The sequence below is a fragment of the Battus philenor genome, unplaced genomic scaffold (assembly GCF_028537555.1).
Source record: "Battus philenor isolate CCGP_79_NKW_IND1 unplaced genomic scaffold, ilBatPhil1.0.hap1 SCAF_13, whole genome shotgun sequence".
In the NCBI taxonomy this organism is placed as follows: Eukaryota; Metazoa; Arthropoda; class Insecta; order Lepidoptera; family Papilionidae; genus Battus; species Battus philenor.
In genome coordinates, this window is record NW_027181675.1 from 295,987 (window position 1) to 311,773 (window position 15,787).

General features: G+C 32.8%; 1 protein-coding gene across 1 annotated transcript in view; it reads right to left on the bottom strand.

Annotated features, from left to right (window-relative positions):
• Positions 1 to 15,496, bottom strand: part of LOC137933427 (putative inorganic phosphate cotransporter) — a 35,958-nt gene extending 20,462 nt beyond the window's left edge. Inside the window, exon 1 of the mRNA XM_068777379.1 lies at positions 15,297 to 15,496. Coding sequence (XP_068633480.1) covers positions 15,297 to 15,336 — 40 coding nt within the window. The 5' untranslated portion in view covers positions 15,337 to 15,496. The remainder of the gene's footprint in view (positions 1 to 15,296) is intronic.
• Positions 15,497 to 15,787: the final 291 nt, after the last annotated feature.

Consider the following 15,787-nt stretch of genomic DNA (forward strand, 5'->3'; position numbering starts at 1 on the left):
TGTATTCATTTTATTATATAATAACAGTATTATAAAACTTTACACAATTGCCTACAATTGTTCAGATTCATACAATTTGTCAAAAGCTATAATCAGAAGTTAGCAAATACAAGGTGACATAGTAGGTCATTGTTTCGAAATTAGGTGCCGTATAGAACCAACGCGGAATGCTTTCTTTAGGCTTACTTCACTTCTATTCATTAAAACAGCTAAAAATCTATCTGGGAATGCGCCCAGCACGCTGTTAAGTTTTTTTTGTTTCCCCGTACGGCGTAAAGAATCTTTGAGAGAGCCTTATTTTTCAGTGGACGTCTATCAGTTGATACGATAATGACATTATGATGATATTCGTGGTGAAGATAGGATAGAAACATTATGTTAGTAGAGTGAAAGGATCAAGATCAGGAAATCGCCTAGCTTTGTCATAGACATATCGTCGGAGAGATTAAAATAGCACTTTGACCACTCTACAGCCTTCTTGGTCACAATCAATTCGACAAAAGCACGTGACTAAGAAGACATAAAAAAGAATACTCTTTATGTGTGAGGCGACAAGATGAGATTGTAAAAACACCACAGCTAGATTAACTTGAGACTGAAAAGCTTGGAGGGCCAATTCTATACCGCTTTAAGCGCTGCGCGTCGCTTGAAGACGTTATAATCGTAAAACGAGATTTTCATTTGAGATCCGCGCTTTTTGCCCCGGGCCCAGGGATCTTTTGTTTTGGTTCCTATAAAAAAGGTAATTTATTTTTAAAACCGTTACACTGGTGAAATGACATTTTTAGAATGTTTGATACGTGAAATGAATTTATAATTGCAATAAAAAAATAAACAATGTAGTTAGTGCTGTTTAAAGGCACGGTCAACTATTTATTTTCCATCGTCTTCAGATTCAGTACAAAATAGTCGATTATTTTAAAATTATATATGGTAAAGGCTCGGAATACTGATCTGCTGAGATGAGCGGGCCAAAAACTAAAGAATTGCCCTTTATAAATGAATTTCAACAACGTTTGGTGTGTATAAAGTCAAATCAGAAATCGAATGATTTACTTTTATTTATCTAATAATGTACTTTTAATTTTTGATTTATTGTTGACAAAAAGAAGGTGTAAAATATCTGGTGTAAATTTAATAAATATACGTATACTCAGACATATGAAGGATTTATTAACTCCAACGGAAGAATAGCAGATTGGGTGTCTTATACAAGCTCTGTAATTCAGTTCTGTCATGTAGGTTCCTTTTAACTTCAATGTGAGTGATCAAGCCAGAGTTACTGGACCTCCGCGACTGCATTGGAAACCAGTTCGGGGAGACATGGGTCCCAGTTCCCAGACTATGAGGTCACTCTGACTTTATGACTTGGTATGCAATAGTTTGTTACCTTCTTAAAAGGAAAAAAGAATTGATAGTAGGATGATTTTAAATAATAATACATCTATTTTAAGGTTATGGTTTTCTCATAGTAATAAGTAACTAAAACCGACTAAAATAGGTTTGGATTTGGAAATCCGTTACTGAACCAAACGCCAAGTTGAAAATGCAAAAACGGGATAATTATAAATTAACTATTAATAGTTTAATGAGTCCAAAGTTAAATTAGCTCCCAAAAAGCTGGGCATTCTGGGTAAGGTCCGTTATTATTTTACCAGGACAACTCCTGAGTCTGTATGAGCACAAGTCCGGCTATGTGTAGAACAGTCTAACCATCTGTGGTCACCGCATAGCTTCAGAACTTGGAGCTTCAGCAAAAATTGGTGGCTTATCGATGTTCTTTAGACTGAATTTTGTTGTGTGCATCGGAGTTACATCAATCTATTCCTTTCTCCTTTCTTCTATCGAACAACAAGACGAATTTACGACATGCCTAGACGGTTTATATCCCTTCAACCCGCAAAAGTAATATTAAAACTTAATATTACTTTTCATTAGTAAATGCTAAAAGATGCCCGGAGCGATCACACTTAAACAAGCAAAGAATAACTTTTCCTTTGTCGCTCACGTTACTTTATAAACTCTTAAAGACTGTTTACGAGCTTCGACCCCCTATTATCTATAGGAACCTTTTAGCCGGTCAGGAATTTTTTTTATTTCTTAACAATCTTTAAACAGAATCTGTCTTACAATGTTTTTTCCAGCAAATAAATTTTTATCTATTTCTTACATCTTACCGTATTTTTAACATTGATAGCTAATACTGTCTTCGTATTGTAAAACCTTTTTAAGCTGTCGAAGTTTTTGATAGTAAGTATTGAAAAAACGCAGCATAACTTTGCGTGCACTAACTACACTTTTCTCTGTCCTCTTTTCTCATCTCATTTCATTTGCCTTCTCAATTCATATATATCATCTCAATTCTAGCTCGTAGCCAGTACGAACAAAAGATACTTCGCTCTTCAAGCAATCGTCTACTTAGATGTCTCCGCATTGTACTGACTTTCCTCACTCTTGCTTCACAATAAGAAATATTCTTCTCTGGAACGCGCTCCTTCTCGATATTGCGGAAGCTGTTGCTTGACAAGCTGACGGAATCATCACTATAGTTGGATTTTATTATTTCTCATATTTATATAAATAGTATATGTAGATATTTAAATATATATCTTATATTATATTTATATACTCGTTTCATTATAGTAATATTAGAGGTGTTCTTTCTTATCATCGTTGTTATTTTCCTCTTCTTTTTTTTTTAAATGGCCCCCGTTATTGGGAGCCTCTCGTACACCCTATCTAGTTTGGGACAGGGACTTTATTTACACATAATTTTTTCAGAGTTATATCTTTATTCGACACTCACTTTTATACTTCTCAATTTCTTTTATTCTTTCCTTTTATCCTTTACAATATCTTGCGATTTTTGTTCTTTCATTCTTTCTTGCTTTCATCGCCTTCCTTTCCTCATCTTTTTACTCTTAGGTGGCTAGGCACATTTTTTTTTTCAATCTTTATCTTTATTTTTTGATATCACAGACTTGTTTAGATTTGAACTTTTTAACCTACCTTTCCTTCTCATTTAGATTTCTTTTCTGTATATTTCATTATATTTACCTATTTCACCTTCCTTTATTATCATCTCTGCACTACTCAAAAGGTTAACAGGTAAAAAATGCCTTTGCCATAAAGTTCACCGTTATACATACAATATATAAGAGGTGTTTAAATAAATAAATATATCAAAAGGAGCACTTTATTTATTAATGTTTTAGTAGTAAACAAACATTAAATAGTATATAAACTACGTTTCCATTTCGCACACATCAATATCAAATAATGTTATATATTTTCATTGCAGAGCTTTATAGTTCACGATATTTTGATAATTTTATCACGAAACGTCATTTGTATCTTCATTGAACTCAAATGTTTGACATCATCATGTGGAACGGGAGAAAAAGTAAAGTATTTAATGGAATCAGGCATTACCTTGCGGAAGTCCATCCTTAGTAAGAAAAGGACCAATATTTAGCCACTTCCGCACATGCAGTGGTAGTCGTGTAACAAAGTGCACTGCCCGCCAGCCCGATGATAAATGCATATGCGGCAAACAATGCGAATCATACAACCGCCGCCGCCAAATTACTCAACACGTGTTTCACCCCTCCACGGGGCATCTTCAGGAGTTATGTTACACCGATTAGTGCCAAACACCGAGTCAACACTACACACTTACACTCAACACTTTTACACTTACACAAAAAAGTAAAGTGTTGTTTTAAATATACTCCCATTATTTTCTTTACAAGGTTATTTTTCGTCATTATCATTTCAGTTGGAGGATGTCCATTGTTGGTCTTAGGTCTTGTCCATATATTTCCAATAGGACTGATTGGAATCGGCCGGCATTCAGCTCCTTGCGACGACCTTTACTAGATCGTCGTTTCACCTCATATATGGACATACTTTATAGCGCCTGTCGGTGCGTTATTTCTAGTCTAGAACGTTAAAAGTACAAAGGCGTTCTATTTTATTTGTTATGTGGCCTGCACACTACCCATAACTAACTAAAAAAAAAACTTCCACCAAATGTCTAATTGTTCTGGAATTTTAGCTTAGCAACACATTATGCGAATAATTTTTAACACTTCTTCTTATTTTCAGCCGATGTACTGCCCTTATCCAGCGACTTCTCGCGCGTTCCGAGCAGCCCCAACTGCCATCAGTTCCACGAGCAAAGTACCCGCTCACTGCCTTTTCGAACGAGCAATTCTTCGAGCTACGTCGGTTATCTTGGTTCTTCTACGGAACTCCTAACTTCTGATTCGATCTCGCAGCAAAACTCCTAAACTTTATTAACATTATAATTTATAGGTAAAGCATTACTAGCGATCATAGGTCTATGGTCCGTTCCTTGTCTATATAAATGGTAAAAGAATACTTTGCGATAAATGTAGTATTACTCAAGACTAAAAATAAGATGTGTCTATGATTTTTTTTTCTTTTTTTTTTTGCCTCTCGTACCCCCTATCTGGACAGGGACTTTTTGTTTTAATTTATTTAGTTTTTCACAATATTTTTTATTTTCTTACTCTTCATTTATACATCTTAACATCTTTCATTCGGTTTTCTTCCACATTTCTTGTTTCATTCTCTTTCGCTCTGTGACCTTTCATTCCTCTCTCGTTACACATTAACATTTTGTAATTTTATTTCTGTTTATTTACATTGTTTTTTCGCTTAACATTAATATCACATTATATCATATATCTCATTAACATTTCTTATTTTCTATTTACATTTGTATTAATTTTCTTTAACTTTTATTTTTGTTAATAACTTTTATAATTATTTCTTTGCAGAATGAGAGGAAGTCGTCTTTGGTCTCTTTTTCGCTTATCAGGGAGGCTATGGTTTCCTCCCTGATTTTTACGCCAGACCGGCACTCGAATTCGAGCCGGATATGTCTATGATTCCAGACCGCCAGAAACGAATCTCTGGTTGAATCCTAGCGATGGACACATTTAACAACAACCGCACCTGTCGCACTGAGGCAACATAAATTGAGCCATTGTTAATGACGTAATCAAATTTATACAACAGCAAGACCGATGTTTTGAGTCCGTTCGCAGCGAATAATAGAATAATTTAATGAATTAAAACCTCCAACAATAGCGACCGAGATTACAAACGGGACTTGGTATCCAACCATAAATTCCAAGAATAATAAACCAGATTTCGGATTCTTGCATAAATGAAAACATTGTCTTTAACTTACGTTTCTAAGAATAGTGATTAACATAAGAATAAAACCTACATATGCAAGGTTAATAATAGATATAAAGATAGATTAGTTACACCTTTTTCTAAGATCCGCGAGTGTCAATTTTGTAAGCAACTCGTGCCAGGGGTGGCCAACCAGCGGCTCGCGAGCTACATGCGGTTGTTTTACAGATATTTGTGGCTCATGATAAATGTACCAGAGTTAAATTTCCATTTTTGTGCCATTTTAAATTAAAAAAAAAACTTTGCCTTGAAATTTAAACACTTATTATTAATTATTCAGAAGTTCTCTCGCGGATTATTTATGTAATTATAAAGATAAGTAAAATAAATTGTTTTTTTTTTTATGTTTATAGCAATTAACAAGTTTTGTACTTTTATTTGAATGATGTTAATATGATTTCTCTATTTTAATATAGTATTGCATAACTTTTAAAAAAATTACTCATTTTGAAAAATGGCTCGAACTATATAGGTGTTTGGCCACCACTGGTATTTGCTTTCAGAAAATAACTCACTTGAAATATCTTAGATTTATCATTAAAATAATAAGTTACGCAGTAAGTAAAAAATCCTGTTACACATGATCTAAATATCGTAAAAGGGACAGTTGCGAAAGTGATCACAGAAATAATTTAACCGGAACTAGAATTTGTAGTAAGCTATTTCGAAATCAGACGTGCTAGTAATTCTAGTAGATTAATTTAAAGATTTCGTTAAAGAGATGACATTTAGATTCGAGTTTATATTGAATAGGCATTTATTACAATGGCCACATCATATGGTCACCATATCTTATATTATTTCTAGGCTTAAAGAAATAAGTAATTGTTTTTTGTGTAACCACAACACATTTCGTTCACATCCGTGTAATATTTGAATTATCATGAAATAAATTTAAGATTTTTTTTAAACTAAATTATATTTATACATTTATTTTTGCAAGTTATTATTAGTAGTTTGTCATTAATATTTATATGTTGACAGTCTAGCTATTGTTCTACAAAGTGACATAACATTACAATGATTTATACTTTTAAAACACTCGCCTTGGCCTTGCAAAAACTCTTTCTGATATCAGCAGCATTTATTAAAGTTAAATATTATTAAAGGTTTGACCTTAATATATATTAAGATTGGAATTGAAACGCGTTGGTCATTTAAATATAATAACACAAAGAAATAATTGTGCTTTACTTCCGTGTGACTGTGAGAGTCTATACGAAACTTAATTAAAATTTTTTATGAAGCCTTTGAAACGTGAAGGCACGGTGTTCTTACAGCTAGACAATCTACTCTCTTTCCAGAGACCTGCCCTATTATAAATTTTAATAATTTTGTAGAAATTTGGTGTAATATACGTAAGTAAGTCTCATGTATGGACCTATACGTTAATGTATATATATTTTCAATATTTTTTACAATTTTTCATATAAAGTGTTGTGTCAGGCTAATAACTTCTGGCAGTATAAAGTCTGCAGAGGCAGAAAGAGTAAAAAATAATTAATTTTAATATGTCAATTTTGAATAGGTTTTACCATATATTAATTGATAACAAAGGAACTATACATTCGGCGTATTAAAACTTTTATATCTATTATGAACCAACCTGATACGTGATATATACGAATACAACAGAAATAATATTATGCAATATTTATAAATGAATAATACAATTTATATTACATAATCATTGTTTCAACTATGGAAGAATAATATGAAAAAAGATTTATTCACATCGCATTTACAGGTATGAATGCAGCCGCCATTGTCACAGGCTCATCGGTAGAATGATGCGCAGCGAGAAAAATATTTGTTATGCCCATGAAAACATGAGACGTGTTATTGAATACGCTCTGCTCTGTGGCATTGTATGTAATGGACGTTCATATTGTTTTAAGGTAATTTGACTCGATGTTATCCTTATTGCATCTTTTCATAAAACTTGATGATTCTTGCAGTTGTAGAGCAGCTAGTTATAGAGGATGATTGGTTATAGATGTAAAAGCTTTAAAGGAGTGAATATAAAACAGCATATAGTCAGCAAAAAGCATTAAAAATTCACTCTTGTTGACGATCACCCTATATAAAGTGGTGACTATGAAATAAGTTATATTTTTTTTCTAGTATTAGTATTTTGTGTCAGTGCAATGTCTAGAAGCACAGATAATAAACAATAGTTAATAATCCAAATTTAAACAGATGACCGCCTTTTTTACTATATTAACATTATGTTAATTATTAATTTCGAATTAATTGATTTTGTATAGAGTGTATCTTAGATTAATCTCTTCGAAGCTTGTACAAACTCTACATATGATGTGATTTGTAAAAATTATGTCTAAGTTTGTTGTAGGTTCTTCTCATAAGTATTTGAAATATTCATAACTTTTTTTTAAGTTATAAATCCCATTATAGGGAAATTTACTTTAATTCTAGTTTCTATCATATAGTAAGCTTTTGGCATTTTGAGGTACAGAAACATCATAGAAACATCCAGCACCACCCCCACTCCCCAACGCGCCTACCTACTTCCCGTGTCCTCAACTATGTAGTCCGTCTACCTAGTGGAGAAGAAGATAATGATACAAATGAATAAATAAATGTATTTTTGATATACAATAGGTATAGCGATAAGGATAAAACAAATACATGACCCAATTAAACCGATCGATACAATAATCATATAACGTACTGTGTACATATAGTAATATGCACCTCCATGAGTTGCAAGCATTTTCCTTGATAAACATATAAACAGAAAACACATAACTGGTTCGAATGCTCACACGGCCGGCGCATGTGCTGTGAGTAAATATCCAATATTAAGCAGAGCAAATCATTTTCATGTTTAATATTAAAATGTTCGACTTATAATACTATAGTGTACTTAGTCTTGTTACATTTTTTATTATACATAACATTTATTAGTGTTACACTATGATTGTTCATTACATTAATAATCATTAAAAATATATAAAGCTTATTCGATGTTTTCTCCGTTGACTGCAATACAATCTTTTAAGTACAGAGGCCAGTAATTAATAGCAGTATGCGCTCTTGCTTCGAGAAAATTCTTCACCGCTATTGTTTTAGGGATTCCAAATTATTATGGCATTCAGAGCAAGGCATCTCTCTAAAACTGACCAAATATCCTATTGCAATAGATTAAGATTAGGACTGGATGATGACCAGAGCTGGATTGAGGTTAATGATTTACCGCAGAATCTCGCTGAAAGGACCTTGATTTTTGAACATGGTATTGTTAAGGGTCTTAACTACCTTTTCAAGAATTGGTATCTTGAAACATTTGTGTCGATGTGATCTTTTTCATAAAAATACGACTCCTCCAATGGTACCGAAAACTACCACCGAAACGGTTTTAGTAGGTAGGAATCCTAAATGACACTGTATTTCCCCCAGAGGCCAGAGTATCTTGTGCGCCTAGATAATTTCCCCCCGATAAAGAGGAGCATATCCGTTCCGCGTTTACAGGCTCATAGTCACCATTTCCACTCTTCGGACCAATTGTTGAAATTTGTCATATGCGATCAAAAAACTTCGAGAAGTCAGAGATATAAGCTAAGTAATATTAGTTTAAATTTGTTATTTCCATAGAATAATTATTGTAGAATTCTTTTATCTGATAATGTTTCTAAAGTTGATACGATTACTTTGCTACAGAAGGTAACAGCTTGTTCAATCTTTCATGCCGCAATAATATTCTTTTTTTAGTGCTTGATGACATAGTCGCTGAAAGTCACAGGATGCAGGCAACGCAAGACTGATCAACGTGGTGATCTTTCGGGGGGCCTTGCAGTGAACGTCCATCGGCTGACATGATGATAATGATGATGAAATCTTGTATTGAAACTCTCAGGGAAAGGGGTGAAGAGAGAAAATTTTAGCCCACTATAAAAATATATTACTACTACACTATAGGCTTGGAAATAGACACCATAGAGGTATCTGGCATTGGCTGCAGAAAAAATAACCTCTGTATATTTTATACTCTGTTCACATGGAACGTGGAAATTTAAACTAGGAATCCTCTCCATCAACCTCTATGGCCAAATTGATGATACGTCTGATTTAAAAAGAGATTTTACTAACTGCGTACTCCTAACTAAAACACCATGATATGTTCACAGGTGTGTGCAGCCGCATCTATATAATATCCTATACATATGGAGGCCGACCACTTAAAACAGATGATTTTTAAGTTTTATTACGACTAGTAATTAAAGCAACTTATTAGAAAAAATGTAATAAAATTTTTGCACAAAATTAAAACAATAACTACATTAATAATTTCAATTTTAAATTTAATCGTGTAAATAAAAATATGTCTATAAAAAGAACTTAAAATTATATTATGAGAATCGCTTTAAAATTTTATCGTGTATTTTAATTATCAGAATTACTGTTATACTTTTCAGATTAAGTTGATTTATGTTTATCACATTTAATATAAAATCACACACAAACACTTAAACACGCACGCACTCACACACATATTTAAAGTGATAAACATCAAAAGCAAGTGCATTTTACGTTTTTTTTTCTCTTACATAGATACTGGCTTGAGTTGTAAGTTTGTGCTATCTTATTTTTTTTTTCATAAAACTTTCCTCAAAGATCATCAAGTAACCTGTAGTACTATCACTCAGTAACTGAGCAGCGGACTCGCTGAACACGGCCATCCGACCGTCAGAACAAAAGAAGTCTCCCTGTTCACTAATGATCTCCCCTGGACTTGCAGCTCTGGTAAAACGCAGGACCTCATGAAACAACTTGAACAGGAGTAGATATGAACATTTGGCGGTGACTCTTACGATAGGCCAGCCCTATGCCCTGTTGATTTTTTTTATGGCCCCCGTTATTGGGAGCCTCTCGTACCCCCTATCTGCTGTGGGCCAGGGATTTTTTGTATAAATTTATTTACTTTTTCACAGATATTTTTTATTTTCTTTCTCTTTTTTCATACTTCATATTATATTTCGTTCATTTCTTTCTTTCCACAATTCCACTATCTTTCCCTTTCGCTCTGTATCGCCTTTCATTCATTCCTCATTACTGTTACATTTTCTTATATTCTATTATTATTATTACTCTTTCATTTTTGTTATTTTATTTCTTTATAGGAATATTACATATTGATTTGTTTTACATTTTTTTGATTTTTGTTTTTAACATTTTTATTGGCTTTTATTTGTGCCCTGTAGATTAGAGAGGGAGAGGAAAGACAGTCTTGCTTTTCTTCAGGGCATTGGGCGACCCTTTGTCACGATTCGTACGCGCATGTCGTTTGCTGAAACAGCAAGAAATGAAGGGGAAGCTGAACTCAAAGTGATTAGCGTGGACGCTATGGGGTGCCATATGGAGATAGACTATTTGGGATGAGTAGAGGAGGCAACCAAACACGAAAGATATAAGAGAACCGGAGTTAAGACCTTAGGCCTCTTAGAGGCGCAGTGTTAAAGGCTCAAGCTAGGAAATAGTTTAAAAGACTATTTAAACGTTGTGACCTGTAAAAATGAGACCAAAAATATTTGGTAATATTAAATGTAACTATAAAATCAAAGACATTGACGCTGTCTGTGAAACATCTACAAAAAATACTGAGCGTGGTGAAAAATTAAAACAAATCTATATATTTAAGCATATGTTTTATAAATATAATGTTATAAACTCACTTATGACATTGTTTTATTATTGTATCGTGTTTAGTGACTGCCATTAGTTGAATTAAATATCAAATAGCATTTGGTTAATAACGCCGTCCATCTTCGAAGCAATCAGCGCTGGTCGCAGGCTATATTGCTTTTTAATCCATCCAGTAATGAGCTACGTAACGGCACTTTCCTACCAATGAAGTCTTATTTGAAATCTCATACTTGTGAAGGTTAAATGGAAATAATTGTTTCAATTTTACTTCATTTTTGTACTTTCATTCTAAAGTCGTAATTGCATGCAAAAATTTGAACTTATTCTAGCCATAAATATTGTTATAATTTAGAATAAACAAAATGTTACTTTTTAATTAAAAATCTGTCATTTTTATATAATTGTTCATTGTGTTTTCTTATGTTCGTGCTAAAATATTGTAAAATATTTTGTGATATTATAATGGAGTGGGCTTGTAAAAAGAACCAAATCGTTGTGATAACATTATATAAAGTAAGTATGGTGCCGTGTAATATACATTTACAAGTTTTTAAAACCTCCATGCGCTTGAGTTTAATAAAAAGTTAGTGTAAAAATGAAATTAAAAGTTGATTTTTGTGGAAAGTGATGGTTGCTTCTCAATATACATTTAATACCATATTATTTATGAGTCTTAACTTAAAACTCTATTTGAAAAATTGTAATAGACACTTTCGTTTCTTAGTTTTAAATGTAAAGTTAAAAAGTTTTATTTAAAAAATCTTATTACAGCATTTAAGATTTTTAATTGATGAATATGTGTTGAGCTTGGTTTATAGACCCACTTGCATGTTTGGTATTACATTGTACACATTTAAATTTGTTAGCAATCATTGAACTTCTAGCCGGATCTTCTCGGTAGAGCGGCGTTCCGTGCCGGCGGTAACTATTTACTTATCATGTTAAAATAATCGACGATTCAAACTCGCTTATAAATGGCTACTTGAGTAAACATATTCTGAATTTTAATTAACGCCCAATGTTTGACAATTAGCCGTGGACATGTGTTAAAATTAATAGTGTTTTTCTAATATGGTTTTATTTCTTTTCCTTCTGCTAATAGAAACCTTCATAAGGGAAGGAAAAAAATTACAATATAGCTAAAGATAAAAACTACTATTTTAAACATTAATTTGTCTTTTATATTACTATGTCCACTATTATATCACCGAAATATTAGTTGAGATATATCGAACGATCGTTTAACTTCCTCATGCGCCTCTTTTTTGATTGACGTCAAATGTTACAGCTAGAGACAGGTATTTAATTAATTCTGTGGTGCGGTGAAATGTTAAAAGAGTTTTGCGCTTATCAAAACACTTACTTCTACTTAAAATTTTATTACCAATAAATTTTACTTCAGATTTGCATAAAACTGCTGCCGTTACTGAAAAGAAATCCCTTAAGGATTATTAATAAAATCTACACGTAAATAAAAGTAACAACATTAGGAGTAACAGTCCTATGTTGTTTTTATGGTTTCTAACATCCACTGATGGATCTGGACCTCCCCCATTGATTTACAAAAGGTCCAGTCGCAACCAGCCTGCGTACATTGTCTTCCAACGACTTTAACAAAATCGTTTGTCCATCTAAATAATATTGCACTGGTCCGAATGAATGTGGTGGTGGAATACTGCCGCCATAATATAGCTTTGAGATGGCTTGGCTAGATACCAGATCGAGGCTCTTAATTCGGGAGAACGACGTGTTATTTGACTAATAGGTGATAATGAGAGCTTCTTAAAAAATCTTAGCGTTGAACACCAGCGAGTAGTAATAATTTACAGGATTTTGTAGGAAATACTCTGCGGAACTTCACGGACCTTATCCTACCAACCTTGTCTCTGTATGGAACGAGTAGGGCGTCGGCCTACTACCACTCTTAGACTGGAATTTCCTTAGAGGCCGAACGTTTCGTCACGTTTTAGATCTGCACAGCTCGAGTATGAAACGATCTGCTGAATTTCTTATTTCCTGAGAATCATATCCAAGGTCCCTTCAGGTTCAGAGTAAATAGATACCAGCTGAGTCTTAGTGCTTCATCTTCCACCACAATGCGCTTACGATCAGACGAGTTGGTGCCCAAACGCGGACAATAATGCTTTATAAAAGGTTATTTAATTACCAAAATTCTTCTATGTATATCAAATTCAATGTAATTTGAATCTATCCGATTATTACTTTCGATGGATGTAGTACATAACAATGCATGTATAATATAAATTTTATATCATTATAAAACTTATATTTCCTATATAGTTTTATGAAATATTAAAAAGATATTCGTTCAAGTTGAACGCCTCGAACAAGACGACTCTTAAAATATAAACCCACGCGATGTCTACACTAACAGCAATAATATTTCCTTGTCAGTTTTTTCCTTAAATTTTTCTCATGTATTTATTATCGCTGTTACTTTTATTTAAGAATATATTTATTTTAAAGTCATAAATTTGAATAGGCAAAATACCAAAAAAATATTGTTGTGATTTTACGTTAAACGATCTGTAAAAAAGATCACAACCTGTTACAATTGGTTTATGTAATAAAGACAATGTTTAGTTTTAAAAATATTGTAATCAAATATAAAAGTATTGCGAGTAGTTGTAACTCTACGGCAACGACTGAGACTTGCTATCATAAGTCGCGGGTTCTATTTCCGAGATACACTTTTAAATAATTCACACTTTGTGCAATAATTATATAGGATTGTCACAGCTAACAAATAAGTTTTCAAAGTATGGGCAGCAGCTTCCTGTGCGTACCATAATACTAGACTAAGATTGCTAACATGCCGGCCAGGCGTGGCGATTAATGTATATCTCCCCATAGTTATCTTTGGGGAAGACATGCTTTACAGGGAGCGTATATGAGCTGAAACGTCGAAATATAAAATAAATCATGTAACCAAAGATTATACCTATCATTGTCAGTGACAAGAAGACAGTATTATAAAATTAGTAAAATAATTTTGGTACGATTTTCAGGAGAATTTTTTTTCCATTTTTAATTAAATAGATATCAATGTTATGAATTAAGTTGTTCTATTATTGGCTTTTATCTCTATTCTGTGTACGTGTAACTTGCGTGTAAAAGGTTGTTGTGGTTATGTAATTGTATATCGTTTACTTATGTTATAGACTCTTCAATAATTGTAAACAGCTATACATACGTTTTATCAATAATATAATAATACAAATAGATTTGTAAGATAAATTAACATTTCAAATTAACGAAAATATGAATGATGAACACATAAATTAGTGACTAAAGGTTCTCGAGTGTCATGATCATCAGCTGATGAACGCGGTGTGTTAGGCCCTCTACTAGCTGAACACACGACATAGACAAGATTGCAGGAACTCATTCGATGTTGTCCACAGAACATCCAAAATTATTTAAAATCAAAGTTTGGCAGGTTGTTAATACAAAGGAATAAAAATAAGCTGGATACGCTTAGTTTTTGTTTTCAAAAATTAAATAAATCGTTTATTATACATTTGCAAGGTATGCAAATGTATAATAAAATTTCACAATCAATTTCACATCAGGCATTGGAGAAATTTAAAACCAATAATAAAAACATATTGAAATAAATATAGTATTCTATACTGGTGTTAATGCGTAGAACTAATTGTTGTTGATATCTCACTCAGGAAGTTAATTATTGTCGCGGAATCTTTATAAAACTATATTTGTAAAAAGCAACTGTTGAGTTTCTCGTCGGCTTTCAGGAGAACTGCCTTCTAAAGCGGTAATAGCTTTCTGTAGGAGCAACAATGCCGACATTTTATGTTTATTGACGATCCGAAAATGCTTGTTACAGCCTATTCGAATAAAGAATATTTTGATTTTTGATTTTTATGTGGGCAGTGTAAGACTGGTTGACATGGCTACCTTCGGGGCAGGCAGGCCTATGACTTCTAGTGGGCGCCTACCTTTCATGATGAAATTAATAAAAAAATCAATTATAAACAAATGAATATATATTTAAGAATTATTACAAACTAAAAAATTATTGCAGAAATCAAATCGATTATTATAAATAGAATACATAATTGACCTTAGTTTAAGATATCTAAGACCTCAAACATAGAGACCTATAAGTAACAATGGTTCAACGCATTATGTCAATGTCACAATTGTTTTTTGCACAGTTTAACTACACAATTAAGATTTCTTAAATGTTATCTAAGTATATTTTTTCTAACACAAAACATTTTTTTAAATACAAACGAGTTATAGATTATATCAAGATTAGCATGGAAAAAATATCGCCTGTTTATTTTAACGTGAGAACATTGGGTTAAGGTTTTCATTAGAACGAATGGTTTTATCTTGAAAGTGTTTGTTGTACTTACTTGGTTTTTTTGCTTCTATTACGCCGCCTTCTTCCGACATCTTGCTCTAATATATACACTTCACGGGTAATTGAAATTTAATTATATATTTTTTTATTCCAAACTCACACCGACACAGTAACGTTTTGATAAATATTTGTCACTTTGTTTTTGGTTGGTTTTAAATCACTTTTTGTTCATTTTTATATATACATTACAATATTTTTACCTGGTTTTATATATATTTAAAGAGCGGTTTGTTTATTAAACAAATTACTTTGTTTTTGCGTTCGATTTAGTGCGATATGCGCACACGTCGGCCAGTCCGCGGGCGCGGCGAATGCGGCCATTCACAGTGTGCGACCGACACCTAATGACGTCGTATTATCAATGCCGAGGTGTTCGATTTTCAATTTTTTTTTACATGTTTTATCGATTCGCTGTTTTAAATTACTTCTCGTATTCATTTATTCGCATCATAACCTACATAGGAATATTTACAGCGACCACTC